The sequence below is a fragment of the Neophocaena asiaeorientalis genome, unplaced genomic scaffold (genome assembly GCF_003031525.2).
Source record: "Neophocaena asiaeorientalis asiaeorientalis breed wild unplaced genomic scaffold, Neophocaena_asiaeorientalis_V1.1 scaffold376, whole genome shotgun sequence".
NCBI classification, from domain to species: domain Eukaryota; kingdom Metazoa; phylum Chordata; class Mammalia; order Artiodactyla; family Phocoenidae; genus Neophocaena; species Neophocaena asiaeorientalis.
In genome coordinates this window covers 254025-269325 of record NW_020174368.1, presented here as the reverse complement: position 1 = coordinate 269325, position 15301 = coordinate 254025, and the positions used below count along the sequence as shown (strand labels likewise).

Below are 15301 nucleotides of genomic sequence, written 5' to 3'. Positions count from 1 at the left end.
TGGAGACTGAGCAATGAGATCGAGTGTGTAAGTCACCTGGCACAGTGCTTGGCAAATAACAGCATGTAACGTTTAAAAGGGAGGCTTCCTGAGAAATGGACAGCTTCCCATGCTGACACAGCTTTGTGAGTGCTCTGGTGAAGAGAGAGAGCTGAGTGTTCAGTTTTCTGGCCAATTCACTGATGGTAATAATAATGGCTAAGTCTTACAAGGCATACACTGTGAGCCAGACACAGGAGTGTCTTCATATATTAACTCATTTAACCCACAAAACAATCTGGTGAGAAGGTGCTGTTCTGGGTCCCGTTTTACAGGTGAGGAGACTGAGGCACAGAGAGATACTCACAAATTCGTCTCAGGTCCCAAGACTGGAAGTGAGAGAGCTGGGCTTTGAATCCAGGAATCTGGCACCAGCATCTGTGCTCTTGCCCACGAGAACATACATTGTACAAAGAACTCGACGCAGAATAAATTAATCCTGCCTCTAACCTCCCATTTCTCCATGACACCCTTCCAGAAATAATTTTTCTAAATAGGAGAGAAGAGGATGAGGAAGATGTCACCTGCCTGCTGCTGAGCTGAAGTTAATTAATCCTTTTTGAAGCCTTAAGGGAGGGAGACATCACCCGTGTCTCCCTGGGGCCAAGATGCCCACCAGTAGGAACTGCTCTGGAAGATCATCTGAGGGCAGGAGTAAGACATTGACAGTGGCAGCTTCCTTGCAAAATTTCAGGTATTCACAAATAATTAACTCAGTTTTTTCAACACGTCTTTATTTGCTTAAATTAACAAAATATAGGTTACATGCTATTTTCAGGTAAACTGCTTTTTCACTGAAGCAGAAAGCAATATTCACAACTTGGGTTGCTACACACTTTGAGTTTTATTTTTAAATAGCAAGCCAGAATTCTGTACAAAATCAACATTTGGTGTAATGTTGTCCAAATATGTGAAGGATTTAAAATGTTAGCTCTGTTACATTTTGTTCCAGCAAAGCAGACAAAGATCATAATTCAAAACACGATGTTAATATTTTATTAAATGCCCTCAGGGCTTAATAAATACAGTATGCACATTGGGTTGTCTCATGTAACTACTCCTATACAAATATACCAGTTACCCTTCTGGGGTCATGGAAAGTCAGCCTCAGTCTCATGGCCAGTGGGGAGTCAAATTTTTAAAAAGAGAGAATGAGTTGAAAGGCAACAACAGGGGGTAAACATAGGCCGGAATAAGAAGGATAAAAGAAAAATATGGCAGTTGGCTGGGTCAGTTGGTTGGTTCGAAGACAGTGGTCAAAAGCCTGGAAAGCATTTGGTAGTGACCTATTTTCAGAGTGTCACAATGTGATGGATTTCATGCTATCCTGGTCCTGGGATTGCTGATGACCTTGGATGGTTTCCTCCCTTAATTCTCTTGAGGATGGCCTCATGGCTTCTCTTTCAGACTTGCATCCTGGTTAATTAGCTCTAGGCAAGTTTGGCCAACCCTTCCCTTAGCTCTGCACTTAATGCATAGGGTGCCTTTTTTTTTTTTTGCGGTACGCGGGCCTGTCACTGTTGTGGCCTCTCCCGTTGCGGAGCACAGGCTCCGGATGCGCAGGCTCAGCGGCCATGGCTCACGGGCCCAGCCGCTCCGCGACATGTGGGATCTTCCCGGACCAGGGCACGAACCCGTGTCCCCTGCATCGGCAGGTGGACTCTCAACCACTGCGCCACCAGGGAAGCCCCCAAACTGGAACACTTTTGAGAGTTAAGGTGACACTCTTAGTAACTACCTGGGGACAACAGGTATAAGCCCGGGTTGTCCCAGGCCAACCAGGATGTTGGTTACATACAAAACCAAGGTTTTAGCCTTGGTTCTCAGAAGGTCAGTGCATATGAACCAGTGAGTTATATGTAATTAAGTCTCTCATATCCAGAGTCAAGAATGAAAAACAGGCTTTAGAATACATTCCATAACAATTTTTTATGACTTTTCCTAGACCCTTTTCTCTTCCTCCAAATGAAATTTTACTTGGAAGGCTAACACATAAAACAGATGGAATTTGAGCTGCTCTGAGTGAAATGGGGATACGGGTTGAGAATTTTCCCTCCCCTGGCAGCTCTAGAAGGGCCTAAGAGGGACCTCTTGCTTCTCAGCACACAATGTGGAAACCAGCATTCTAGACCATACTCTTTCCATCTCAACATTAACTTGTTCCTCAAACACCCCCACATGATTCGTTTCGGGTGGAAAAGTCTACAGCTTGCTATTCTAGATTTTCTAGTTCCTATTCCAGCTCTGCACACCCAGAACAAACTGGAAATCTGCAGCCTTTGTAGCAGGTCCTCAACACCTTGCTGCTGAAAGAATGAATATGTAACAGGACCCTAGGAGGAGGCCTCACAGAACACTCTGCCAGCCTCTGAGTGATGTCATCAGAGAAACTGATGAGCTGTATTAAAAATAATGGATGGAAGGCAAATTGCCCCTATGAAGATCTGGATGGATTCTTGGCCCAGAGTTGTGCTGGTAACCGCAGAAAACCACACTCTTCCCTTCACCACCCCCTTTGCAGATGCTCTGACCTTGGGGCATAGATGGCAGTAGCCAACACAAGCAGCTTTGGCACGCTGTAGTGGTGGTGAGGCTGGGCGAAGGAGGCTTAAGCAAGGCAGCGGGAGGAACGCATCAGGGATGGACAAAGCTCACGTGTGACTGATGGGAACTAGATGAGGCTGACAGGGAAGCACCTTGGCCAAGAGAAAAAGCCAGCATCCCACAGGCAGAGATGGGCCAGATCGTCTAAAGAAATGTACTGGTAACTTTGGGAGGAGAAGAAGCAAATAATAAACAGTACCTAGCTCTACAAATACGAGTTGCAACTACCAAGGGACAGTTTTGACATGAACACAGACACAGTACCAGAGGGTCACTGCTTATCGTCAGGCATACACACGTGACATCCTGTCAGCCCTGCTTTATTTGTCAGATGCCGGTGCCTAAGGGAAGCCTACCTGTGGGGCTCGACCCCCCCTTTACAGCCACTACCACTCACTGGACTCACGATTCACACATCTAGGAAGAAATAATTAGTCACTGTAGGCTGGCTATGTATTTTTAAACATTAGGTGACCATAAGCAACACAGGCATCATTTCTAGTACAAAAAGTGTGTGTTTATACAGTTTGTGTGTGTGTGTGTGTGTGTGTGTGTTTCCTCTCATGAGGCTCTTACAGAACAGGTAAAAAGGTCTAAGTCAGCAGTATGATTTCAAGGTTTCCTGCTTTCTATCTTAATGAGTCTAAAGCCAGAAGCTGAAATATTTATGGAGTGCCTGGGAGGGGGTCTTGGGAGCCACTATTTTAGCCTAGTCAATCTTTCTCAACCCTGGCTGCACATAAGAGTCATCTGGGGCAACTTGGAAAATAACCAGTGCTAGAGCTCCACCCTAGACCAATTAAATCAGGACCTCAGGGGGTCAGGCCCCAGCACTGGTATTTTTTAAAAGGCTCCCTGAGATGATTCTAATGTTCAGGTAGCATTGAGAATACAGCCCAGAAAATCCTTTACCAGTGACTAGCCTATGGTTATTCTAATACTCTAAATAAGTTAGAGCTTAAATTTCAGGGAGAATTCCTCCCCCCGACACACACCCAGCTCCAGCACTGAGGAGAAATCCACTGCTCATGGGGTGACAACTCTTCCTGCAGCTGCTTTATGGGGCACGAAGCCTCGAGCAAGGTCTTCAGGAGGTAGCCTGTAGACGCTGAGCACTGTCGGGCTATCTGAAAATATGCTCCAAATGCCACATCTGATGAAGGTAGCAGAAGCCAAATGAGGCAGACCCAGGCAGGAATCTAAGTATTGCTGTTTTTTCCTTAGTCAAAACTATTCTTATTCTCTTGAAATGTTATCTTATATCTGCAGCAACTACTTGAGAACGTCCTCTTCAATAACGCACCCTCCTGTGTCATTTCTGGCGTTTTTTGATTATTTAATATAGCAAATTTTAAACTATACACAACTATTCATATTTTCATCTATCTGGAAAAATATTATACCTTTTACACATTCAACTAAAGAGTCATTAATAAGGTAACAGGTCAAGCACCATATTTTTGCAACTAGAAAGAAATTTACCGTATTAGTCAACGGAAGATATAATTTCTAAAAGCACCTCAGCATCAGCTTACAGTTAGATGTCTAGAAGAATATGTACAGTTTATTACACTGGAGATCCACGAAATAACATTGAAGAAGACCTTGCATGTGTGTTAAAAATCAAGGGCCCAACGAATGACCTGAGAAGCATTTACATGAGTGAGGACGTCCCTGCTCACTTAGTCTGAGCCATTTGTAAAGATTCGTGCCCTTCTCCGGCCTCCAGCAAATGAGAGCTCATGCGGAAAGCTGTACTTGCACAGCCTAGTGCTCATTTTCCAAGTGTAATGTTTAAACCGTCCACTTAGATCCCTAAAAGCACTGCTTGGTTTTCCGTTTTCCTCTCCAGTAATTCTTTTAAACGCTCATCTCTGTGCTTGAAGTACAAGTAATCAGAAAAGGAGGGGCCCCGCCGAGCTCTCTGCAGGGCCCGGAGGAGGCCGGGACACTCGTCTCTGCGGGCAAACTCTCTCTCCCGGACGCCCTCGGGCCCGGGGCTGGCCCGGCTCTTCGGCTGGAGGTCCCCTTGCGGTGCGTCCTCCCCCGCCTGCGCCTCCGCCCTGGGGCCCGGGTCGGCCTTGGCGGACAGGTCCTGGGGCGCGCAGAGCGGCGGGCTGCGGGGGCCGAGGCCCGGGCTGTCCCGCCCCGCCTCGCAGCAGTTGTCGTCGTCGTCCTCCTCCTCGTGGCAGGAGCTGCCCCTGGCGCTCTCCGCGTCCGGCTGGAAGGCCGGGCCCTTGGCCCGGCGCCTCTGGGACAGGTCGAAGGGTTCCTCCTGCTGCAGGCTCCTCAGGCCCCCCGCCGTCTGCGCCCCGGCAACTCTCCCCCTTCCAAAACCTGCCGGAGCAAAGGCACGTTCAGGCCCCGGGAAACGTTCAGGTCGCTGGGCGGAACCCAGGGCCGGTTAGTGTAGCTTGCTTTTGCATTTGAAAAACAGAGAAATCCCCTGGAAGGCTGTAGAGAGATGGGCCTTGTCATAGATGGAGTCTACATCGGTACGACTCCTTTCAGGGGAATTTGGCAACATGCAAGAAAAGCTTTAAAAATAAGCACACCTTTGACTCAGCAGTTACACCACTGAGAATTTAAACTATGAAAATAGTCTGGCAGGTGCACAAAATGTATATGTAAGGATGCTCATCACCACGCTTCTAATAGTGAGACTGTGAAAACAATGATCAATTTAACGATAGAGGTTTGTTTAAATAAATGATAGTACCTCCATACAATGAAAGTATTATGTGTGTAGAAGGTACTTCTATGTGTAGAAGATGTAGAGACCTATTACTGATCATAAAAGGTATTCTCTATATACTTTAAGTAAAAGAAATATAAATTTATCATATATATTATTTAGCATATATATTAATAGTATAGATTCTATTTTATATATCAAAAAATATCTGGAAGGACATACGCCAAAATCTCAAAAATGATTAACTATGAGGTGATTTTTACATTTTCCTTTTCACTTCAAATATATTTCTTTTTAACAGTGAGCACACATTTTACCATAAGAAAAAAAATAAAACGATAATAGAGATATTTTCTACTTGAAAAAAACCCCAGATATTCCATTTGGGACCAAGGGGGCCACCCCATAACTGGGCCCCCTGAGCACAGACAGAGTAGGTAGGGAGGGCGCAGGAAGGTCCTCTGAGGAGCTCAAAAGCCCTTGTGTCCCACCACAAGGGTCCTTGCTGTTGGGCACAGTGATGTAAGAGGGTCTCATTGTTAGTTTCAGCTTGAAGGCCCTTGTAGGGATGGACTTTTCAGCAGCCGACAGGCATGTGGGAGGGCTCCACCTGATTTGATCTTGGAGGTGTCTGCCCGTGGTAAGCCAGCAGCCAGGCCCTGAGGACCAGGTGGGGAGGACTGAAGAGAGGGATAGGAGGGAGGGGGCTGGGGTGCGGCCAGACCCTGCTGCACAGGGGGAAGCAGGCTTCTGGGGTGGGGATGCACAAAGGAAGCCGAGGTCCAATGCTGCCTGCTTTATGGTGTGGTCAGGCAATGAAGCTGTCTGTAGCTTTAATCTTGTCAGGGGCACGGGGAGGATCTTTTTAATCTGGGTCTTGATTTTTGAGCCATTTCAAAACCTAGAGTGAAGAAATGCTAACACCTTTTGTAGTTGAAAACATTAAAATTGTTGAAAGTCTGTTAAAAACTTTCAGAGCAACTCTCTGATATATGGTGACGCTCTTGATTTGTCCAGAAGAATGACAGTCTTTAGTTTGCCTGTTACGATATGAGTATCCATATGGGGTACGTCCTGGTGACCAAGTCAGGCTTTCAGACAGAGGACTGTCTCCTCATCACCTCCTATGTCTCTAGCCCTGGTGACTGAGCATACTTCACCTATTCTGGAAGAATCCAGGCCTAGCTTGGGAAGTAGCTCAGGCAACCAGAGATGCAAAGAATGATTCAGAAAAAGAACATTCTCAGGGAAATAAAGTGCTTTTGTTTTTTAACCAGAACTTTTTCAGGGCTTTTGTACAAACTCCAGGCCTTGTTTTATGATGATCACAGTTTCCTCTCAACCAGGAGTCACCATAAACTCAGTGGGTGTTTGAGAAATCTGAAAGCTACCATCATTTTGTTTCATGCTGGGTGTGCATGCGTACATCCTATTCATGAATACGGGTGCCTAGTTGACCACCTCTTTTGTAAAGGGGTGGGAGAAGCAGCAAACGTGAACAACGCCCCCCCCTGCCATGTTTTTACCCAGTGCAATAAGCACTGGCTTGAGCCAGAAATTCTTGAGTTAGAATCTCAGTTCTGCCTTCAGACTTGCTGTTTGACCTTGAGCAGTTTATGTAACACCTCTCGGCCTTGGTCTCCATTTACATAAAATGAGAATTACACAGTCTACTTTGTGGAATATTGGGGACGAGCACTAAAGTCTAAGTGCATCACCCTGTGCTTGGATCGTATGTGAATCGGAACATATCAGCCAGTTAGCATGATATTGTAAGTTACATATATGTGTGTCTTCTCTCCCCACACACAGACCTCCCAGAGGGCGAATGAAGATAGTCTCATTCCCCTCGTATCTGCCATGGCATATAGCACACTGCATTGGACAGAGAGCATTTACTGCCCATTTATTGAAGGACAACCTACTGAACCCAGTACATGTGGAACATAAACTCCTCACTGCTAAGGAAGGGACCGAGAAGATGAAGGAGGCAGAAACTTTCATCAGTTCAGTTAGGGCTCAGCTAGGGAGACTCACTACTCTGCCTATGGGCCAATCAGCCCTACCAAGCAGGAAAACTGTCCTTGCGAGTTTCTGGTTGTGAACAGATACACGAGACCTAGCCTGCTACAGACACACTTCTGCTGACAGCAGAACTTGCAGACCTGCCCCTTAACGGCAGTGCGATAAGGACGATACAATAAGGCTTTAGAGTCAGAAAGGTCTGTGTTCAAATTCTCGGTCTGCTACTTTTCAGCTGAGCAAGTTAATATTTCAAAGCCTCATAACAGAAGTTCCTCCACCCTGGAGTTACTATAAAGATTCACAGAGACCAAGCACCTGCTGCCGGGTCTGGAACGAAGAACTAATAGTGGTACCGAGTGGCATCATTATGATATTCTAATCTACCTCCTAAAATTCACTTTTACTTACTACCTTCAGATACCAGCTTTACGTGTGTTACGGCAACACTGCCAACCTGCTCCCGCTACTCTGCTGTGGTCTTGAGAATTATGCTCCCTTTTATGACGGTAAGAATAACCCCCCAAAGTAAAGCTCCCTAAAGACAAGTTCAGCTCCCATTTGTTCCTCACTGGCCTGGAAGGGTGATTACCTTGAGAGTGGAGGCCCCGCTCCATGACCCCATGCTTCACTTTCATGTGGCGTGTCAGGTTCCCCTTCAGGGTGAACTTGCTGGGGCAGTAGAGGCACTTGAAGGGCTTGCTGTCAGAGTGCAGGTGCATGTGGCCCATTAGGTTGTGCATCCGGTTGAATTCCTTCCCACACAGCTGTGAAGACAGTGATGAAGAGAACACAGGTTACTCAAAGGCGGGGACCCTGCCCAGGTGACCACACCCAGGCCTGTGTGAGGATGGATGTGTCGCTACTTTGTCTGGATCTTGGCATTTTTAAGTCGCTTCCAAAGAAACTGTCCCCATGGAAGTCAAGGAGGGGCTGGATCGAGCCCAGGCTCAGAGGTAGAACAGGTAGGGTTGAATTCACGAGATTTTACTCCTGTTGTATTGGGATTTTTAAACTCAAGGTAAAAACTGCAAAGCTATTAAAGCTTCTTTTGAACGCAACCTTTTGGAAAGGAGAAAAGCTACTCTGAAAGCAATTGCTCAAAGTGTGCTTCACTTGAATGATAAGGATACGGTGACTTGTTTAATATTTATGGAGTGTTTACAATATGGAAGGCACTGTCCCAAGTCTGCCATGGAATATCTCATTTAACCCACATCAGTCCTACGAGATGGGTGCTGTTCTCATCCCTATTTTACAGATGGACAAACTGAGGGATTAAGAGTAAAGACTGGCCAAGGCTCACAGCTGGAGCTGGGATAATAAACTCAGGTCCTCGGACACCAGAGGCCACACCGTCAATCACCACATCACACTGTGTCCCCCCAGTATAACTCTTCTGTTAGACTGTATCAGGCAATGCTTTTCTAATTTTTAAACTCGCTAACTTTGGGGACGGATTTCAGAGTTAAAAGGAAGGAGTGTGTCTTTTCTCTGGGTAGAGATCTGAAGTACTGAAAATATCATCCTAGGTATACAAAAAGCAAACATATTTTATTCACTTTTTAAAATTTCTATTTCCATCAAATTGCAAATACATGATGGACCACAGCAGTTCTCCAGCTCCTCTGGGAAGAACAGAACTGCCTTTTCAAAGGCAATGTGTGCAGATGCAGATGGTGTAAGTCAGAAGCAGTTGTTCTGGGGTGCTTTCCTTGCTTTTCTTGTCCCCAAGCTTCAGCACAGCAGGGTTTGGAAGCTCCAGCCCTTCCTTGACTGTGCTGTGAGGAATGCAAAGAAGGATTCTTCGTCTGTGCTGGGGCCAGAGCAGTAAGGGAGGAGCATTCTCCTTCCCTTTTCCCTTCCCACCCTCAGAGGCCCATGTCGTGAGGGTAGCGATATGAAGCAAGAGTTGCCCAGAGAGAGGATGCGGGGTACGGCATCCTCCGAAGCTGACACCGGTCTTCCTTTCTCACCGAGAGATGTTTTCAGGGCCATCGTGGAGGTTCTGGGGTGAACTTTTATTAATGAAGACAGTGTTTTCTTCAGGTGGCTATGGAGGTGAGAGCTGAGCTGGCCTTGGAAGAATGGGTACACCTAACAACTGTGACCTTGGGAGATTAGCCTAAAAGAATGCGGGGCAGGAAGAGGAAGCCATCCTGGGATTACAGATTTGTCACAGATAATCCATGCGTGAATAATAAACAGCTGGTTCTGTATTTTTAAATGATTCCTATTTGGGGGTTTTACGTACTTTTACCCTTTTTACTTCCTTACTAGCGAGAATGAACTCAGCATACTGGTACCCCACACTTAGTATTCAGAGCACCCCTCACCACATTCATTTGGAAAAGGTGACCCAAGAGGGGAAAAGCTGAGAGAGTGGGTCTAATTTAGGGGAAAGTATGGATACATGCTTTCTCTTTATTCTCAACCAAGACAATTTATAAAGATCTATCAGCCTCTGGCTCAGTTTTGCCCATGTGTGAGAGTTCTGGTAGAGTTCTCTTTATTAGCTTAGTTTATCCAGTTCTCCATCCTGGCTAAGAAAACAAAAAATTGAATCTAGAGCTTCTACATTCGGTACTTCCAGTCATGGGTCATTCTAGAACAGATATATCTCATTTGGTTCATGGGACAGTTCGGATTGTTTGGGGCAATGCTGCTGCTGGACTTGCTGAGCTGAACTGTCCTTCATCAGACTGCAGCATCTCTGAAGGCTCTGCCTGCCTTTTGGTTATAATCCCTGCCTAGCACCAGGCTTGACACATGATAGTTCCTGAGTAAGCCTCTGTTGAGTGAGTGCAGGGATGAGGCACATCGCAGCAGAAGATCTGAAAACAGCAAAAGCCATGGGTAGTTAAGCACAAGACATGTAGGTGGAGGGGAGATGGAGACTGGAAGGTCAATTAGGCCACTGCAGTAGTCCAAGCCTGGATGGGTCTCATGGTCCTATAGGCCAGACGGAGAGAACTGAAGGAAGAAATGGGTTCCTCTTTCCTTCAATGACTTCCATGGAGGGTGATATTCCACTTTTAGTTATCATCTGTGGTTGCTGAAGTATTAGAAGCTGGACTGGTCTGAATGGGTTTTATAAAGGAGAAGAAATTTTAGTCTAACCTTGAAGAATACGTGGCATGCCTTTTGTTTTTGTTTTGACACAAAAATAAAGTCTCCTCATTAAATATTTTCAGACACTTCAATCAACCTTAAACTACAGGCACAGTAACTATTACTATTGTGACAATGATCTACTGCTTGTTGCTGCTGCAACTGCTGTAACTCCAGGGTTAGAGCAGATCCTGTAATTCACCTGCCTGAGGTCGCAGCTCCCTTCCCCCGTCACCCTACCTCCACCCAACACACATGTGCACACATAAAGAGGGCTACTGCTGGGTATTTTCCAGATTCTTCCGCAGCCTCAGAAAAGCAACCTTTTATGATCATCATAGCTGAGTGTGTGTTTTCTACTCTAATGCTTTTCTGGATCAATTCATTCAGTACTGAGCTTCCTGGGACATTTTAGTGGTATATGGGGACATTAGGATGTTTTATCATTTTAATAAATGATATTGTCTCCTGAAGTCAAGGCAGCCTCAGGGAAGAAGATGCACTGTGGAACGTGGCTGGTCAGCTATATTATCTGATGTGTGATTGGTAAAGAAGACTAATTTTGTTGCTGTGGATAAAATTTAATTTTTATATACCAGAGTTACCCTTCATGGTTTATGATAGCCTACTGATAGCCAATGGAGAGCTTTCCCAGGGCTAAGCAATAATGTGTCAACTCTGAAAGATGTTTAGGGCACTAAAAGTTGTCCCAGGTAGTATTCAGAAACATAAGAACTACCTTCCTCTTCTCTGAGGCCAACCCCAGTATCAAGCACAGGGCTACACACGTAGTAACACTTAATGAATATCTAAGTATATGGTTAGGAAATAAACAACCAAGTCAGGAAAAATATCACGTCCTTATGCAAAAATTCCACAAAGCAGCCATCGCCAACTCTCTCTCGTGCCCCCTTTAAAGCTATACACATTAGTTTGCAAACCAAAATCCTCAGTGGCAGAAGGACAGAAACAATTAACTCAGGACCTGAAGTACTTGGACACCACTCACATCTCAGCAGTTGGGACCCTTAGCTTCTTCCTCTCAGCCTCTGACCCCTCCACAAAGCCCTTCGGTCCTTATCCAGAACACCTGGCCTCTTGATCCTTCTCAGAGGATTGTCCTCACATAACTGTACACAAATGAATGGATATATTTTGTGTCTGTGAAGTTTGGGGAGGTCTCTCAGTCCCCATGAGTGAAGAGGGGCCACAGAAGGAGGATTGGGGCAATTGAAGATGGCACCCTCAGGTGGGGTTTGAGTGTGAGTGAGCTCTAAGCAGAATCCTTGTAGTAGAGGAGAGGAACGGGAAGGAAGAAAAGTTGGGAGGGAGCATCAAAACTCTAGTTTCCTCTCCTGGGAAAAGCTGTCATCTACAAGGCCCACTTTCATCATGAGACATGAGGCTAAGAGCTTGCCCAAGTCCAGACTTGCTGAATCACCTGCTGCCAAGGTCTGTGGAGATTAAAGGCACGGTATTGGTACAGGCAGCTGCTGGAGTGATAAGGAGTCAGATGTCATCTTGCAGGTGGTCATCTCAACCAGTCCAGCCCTTTTGAACTCTCAGTTGCTCTAATGAGCAGTATCAGTGTGCTTCTGACATTAAATACCAGTTTTTCCACCAATACCCACTTTTATACCTACTTTTAAAGAGAGAGGTGGAAGTCTGTTGCTTACTTCCCTGGTGGCACAGTGGTTAAGAATATGCCTGCCAATGCAGGGGACACGGGATTGACCCCTGGTCTGGGAAGATCCCACATGCCGCAGAGCAACTAAGCCCATGTGCCACAACTACTGAAGCCCGTACTCTGGAGCCCGCAAGCCACAACTACTGAGCCCGCAAGCCACAACTACTGAGCCTGTGCACCACAACTACTGAAGCCCCTGTGCCTAGAGCCTGTGCTCCGCAACAAGAAGCCACCGCAATGAGAAGCCCATGCTCCACAACGAAGAGTAGCCCCTGCTTACCGCAACTAAAGAAAGCCCACACACAGCAACAAAGACCCAATGCAGCCCAAAATAAATAAATAAATAGAGAGAGAGAGATGGACCTCAAAATGTAATAGAAAATTGGAACAAATGTTTTGAACTGTCCTTTAAAAATGGGTTGCATGGATCATTAGGCTTTGAGATGGCAGAACAGAGAGGCAGTGGTGAAACCCCAGAGGGATACAGAACTTGCTCCATTTTCTCTTCTGTAAAATGTCGATGATAATCTTAGTTTCCCATGAAGCCTTTTTTTTAAAAAAATAAATTTATTTATTTTATTTATTTATTTCTGGCTGCACTGGGTCTTCCTGTTGCTGCACACGGGCTTTCTCTAGTTTCAGTGAGAGGGGGCTACTCTTTATTGCAGTGCGCGGGCTTCGTCATTGGCAGATGGATTCTTAACCACTGAGCCACCAGGGAAGCCCCTCCTATGAAGGTTTTTGATTCAGGTTTTTGATTCAGGTAAAGAGACTGGCAAATAGTAAGAGCTCAATAAATACTAGCTCTTATTACTATCATTATCACGTACATTTTACATTCTAGAAATGGTAAGTTCTTTGTGGATAAGGGTACTGTCTTTTTAAACCAAATTATGTGGAAGGAATATTAAGGAAGGACCTCAATATTTAGGTATTGAGTAAATACCTGCCAGGTTACTTGAGGCATAAGAGAAATGTAAGCAGGTGTGGCTGAGGCAGCCCTGGGAATGTGGATGGAAAGAGAAGATTCATCCTAGATTGCAGGCTTCGGGGAGCCTATTATCTGGCTCTCCGATCCTCCGTCAGCCCTTTAAACAGCTGGCAGAGGCCCTGTCCCCTTATCTTCATAGAAGCTCCTAATTCTGGCCTCCTGACGCCCCTTCCCTCCCGGGTCCAGGCAACTTCCTGTGAGTCCCAGACACAGCGCTGACAGCACAGCGCTGACAGCCAGAGTCACAGAGAAGTCGCTGTGCACAGAGGCAGAGTGATGGCAGTGGGCAACCACTGGGCTGGGGCCAGAGGCCCACAAAGCCAAAAAGAGGCACACTACTGAGACTGCGATGCACCAGGAAGCCTGTGTTTCCCTATTCTGAGAGGAAAGGTCAAAGAGCTGCAGCCTGCAGCCTCGGAGAATGGCCTCCGCTAAACTGCCCTTCCCTTACATCCTTCTCTCTCTCTCTCTCTTTTAATAAGAAGGGTGTTCCTTTCCTCAAAGGGAGAGAGAGGGAGGGAGGGAGAGAGAGACTGTAAACTGTCCAAAAGGACCGTGAGAAAACAGGAAGCTTTGAAAAGTACAAGAGAAAGCAAGATGAAATCTATTTGCAGGCGGGCCCCTGGGGACATGCGGGGCATTGTTAAGCAGGCAGTTCATACAGCTATATCCTTCCTTCTGCTGAGGAGGGCTTTGCTGCCAAAAGGCTGCTATCTGGTCACTGCCTTAACCCCCTCGATGCCAGCCTGAGAACCCTGATCCCAAGCACTGGGCCCCTGTAAGTCCCCACTGGGTTTCTCCCCCGATGGAGCATCCAAGAGCTGGAGGGGAGATGGAGCCAGTTTGGCGGAGGCGGCGGGGACCCTTTTCAGGGAGACCTCATCCTTTTCTATGTGTTCTTGCCTCAGCCTTCAGCCCTCTACTTTGGGCCAGGCTGCAGATGACCTGGTGATTCATAACATCGGCAGCTCCCGGCTTCACCCATCTCAAAGGAGAATTTGTCCCGGAAATTCTGGATGACTGCTTTTCCTGGACAGGTTTCCCAAAGACAGCAGCTGGTTCTTTGCTATTATGGAGTGTGGATGCTACGAGGAGAGCATCCAAGTCAACCCCTGCGTGCTTGCAAAGAATCTGGGAAGCGTATTTCTGAAACGTGGCTTAAGTCTACAGGCGCAGGTCTCTGGAGAAACTCCAGCTGGCTCCAAGAAGCAAGGAGTCCAGAAGTCGAGCCAATAGCAAAAGAACCCAGAAGGGCAGTAATTTTTTTATAAGAAGAAAAAAAAAACAGAAACCTTTCCTCCTCGAATTTTCCATCCTATTGTTAATGCCTAATCCCGCAGTAAACGAATGTTTCTGTTTGCTGTGGACAGCTGTTTCCACTGAGCCAGGGCCAGAGAGAACCAGTTCATGTGGCCACAGCGGGAGGGATTTATGTTAGGAAGAATTTTTAGTGGTGAGAATCCCAGGAAATTAGAATCTGTTACTTAAAGACTCTCCCTTTTTTTTTTTTTTTGGCAAGTTCCGGGGTAAAGGAGATGGAGCCAACTCTTGGAATATGGCTGGAGCAAGGTCTGCCTCTTCTTTCCAGCCATGTCGGTCCCATAAATGGAATAACCCTTCCCCGTTACCGCAATAGAGCTCGGGTTTAGTTGTCTGGGCCCATTCTCCAGCATCACTGTGTAGCCAGCCATCCACTCTTCTCTGAGGGCTGTGAACTGCATGGTGATGGGCAAATGGCCCTCTGTTCCTGTCCCAACTCTCAGACCCCAGCAACCCCCAACCCAGGGCCAGATTTCCAAGAATACAGCACAACGTGAGTACGAAGCCAAGTCCACAGGACACCATCTGGAGATGGCCTATCCCACAGTGGGACCTGGAGCTAGTTTATAAATACACAGGGCCCCATTACATAATCTGCAAATTCAGACGTGCTCTGAAATTCCTTTGAAATGAAGAAGGGCGATGGTATGAAGAGGACACCAAGCAGGTGGCACTGTGCAGGGAGACGGGGACGAAGAGAGGAAGAACCTGGCAGTATGTTCTGGCACTCGCCAGGGGACAGAGGCTCTTGATTGAGGTGACTGACACCTGTTCTTATTTCAGGAATGTCTAAGAATGGAGAAGGGCCACCTAAGTTTGACAAACATACACT

General features: G+C 46.4%; 1 protein-coding gene across 5 annotated transcripts in view; it reads right to left on the bottom strand.

The window, feature by feature from the left end:
* Window positions 1-765: 765 nt before the first annotated feature.
* The window catches only part of ZNF366 (zinc finger protein 366), an 86635-nt gene continuing 72099 nt past the window's right edge, over window positions 766-15301 (bottom strand). For all 5 annotated transcript variants that reach the window (XM_024756182.1, XM_024756184.1, XM_024756186.1 and 2 more), the window contains 2 exons: window positions 7953-8127; window positions 766-4980 (listed from right to left, as the gene is read on the bottom strand). In XM_024756182.1, the coding sequence (XP_024611950.1) occupies window positions 4451-4980; window positions 7953-8127 (705 nt within the window). In that variant the 3' untranslated portion in view covers window positions 766-4450. The remainder of the gene's footprint in view (window positions 4981-7952; window positions 8128-15301) is intronic.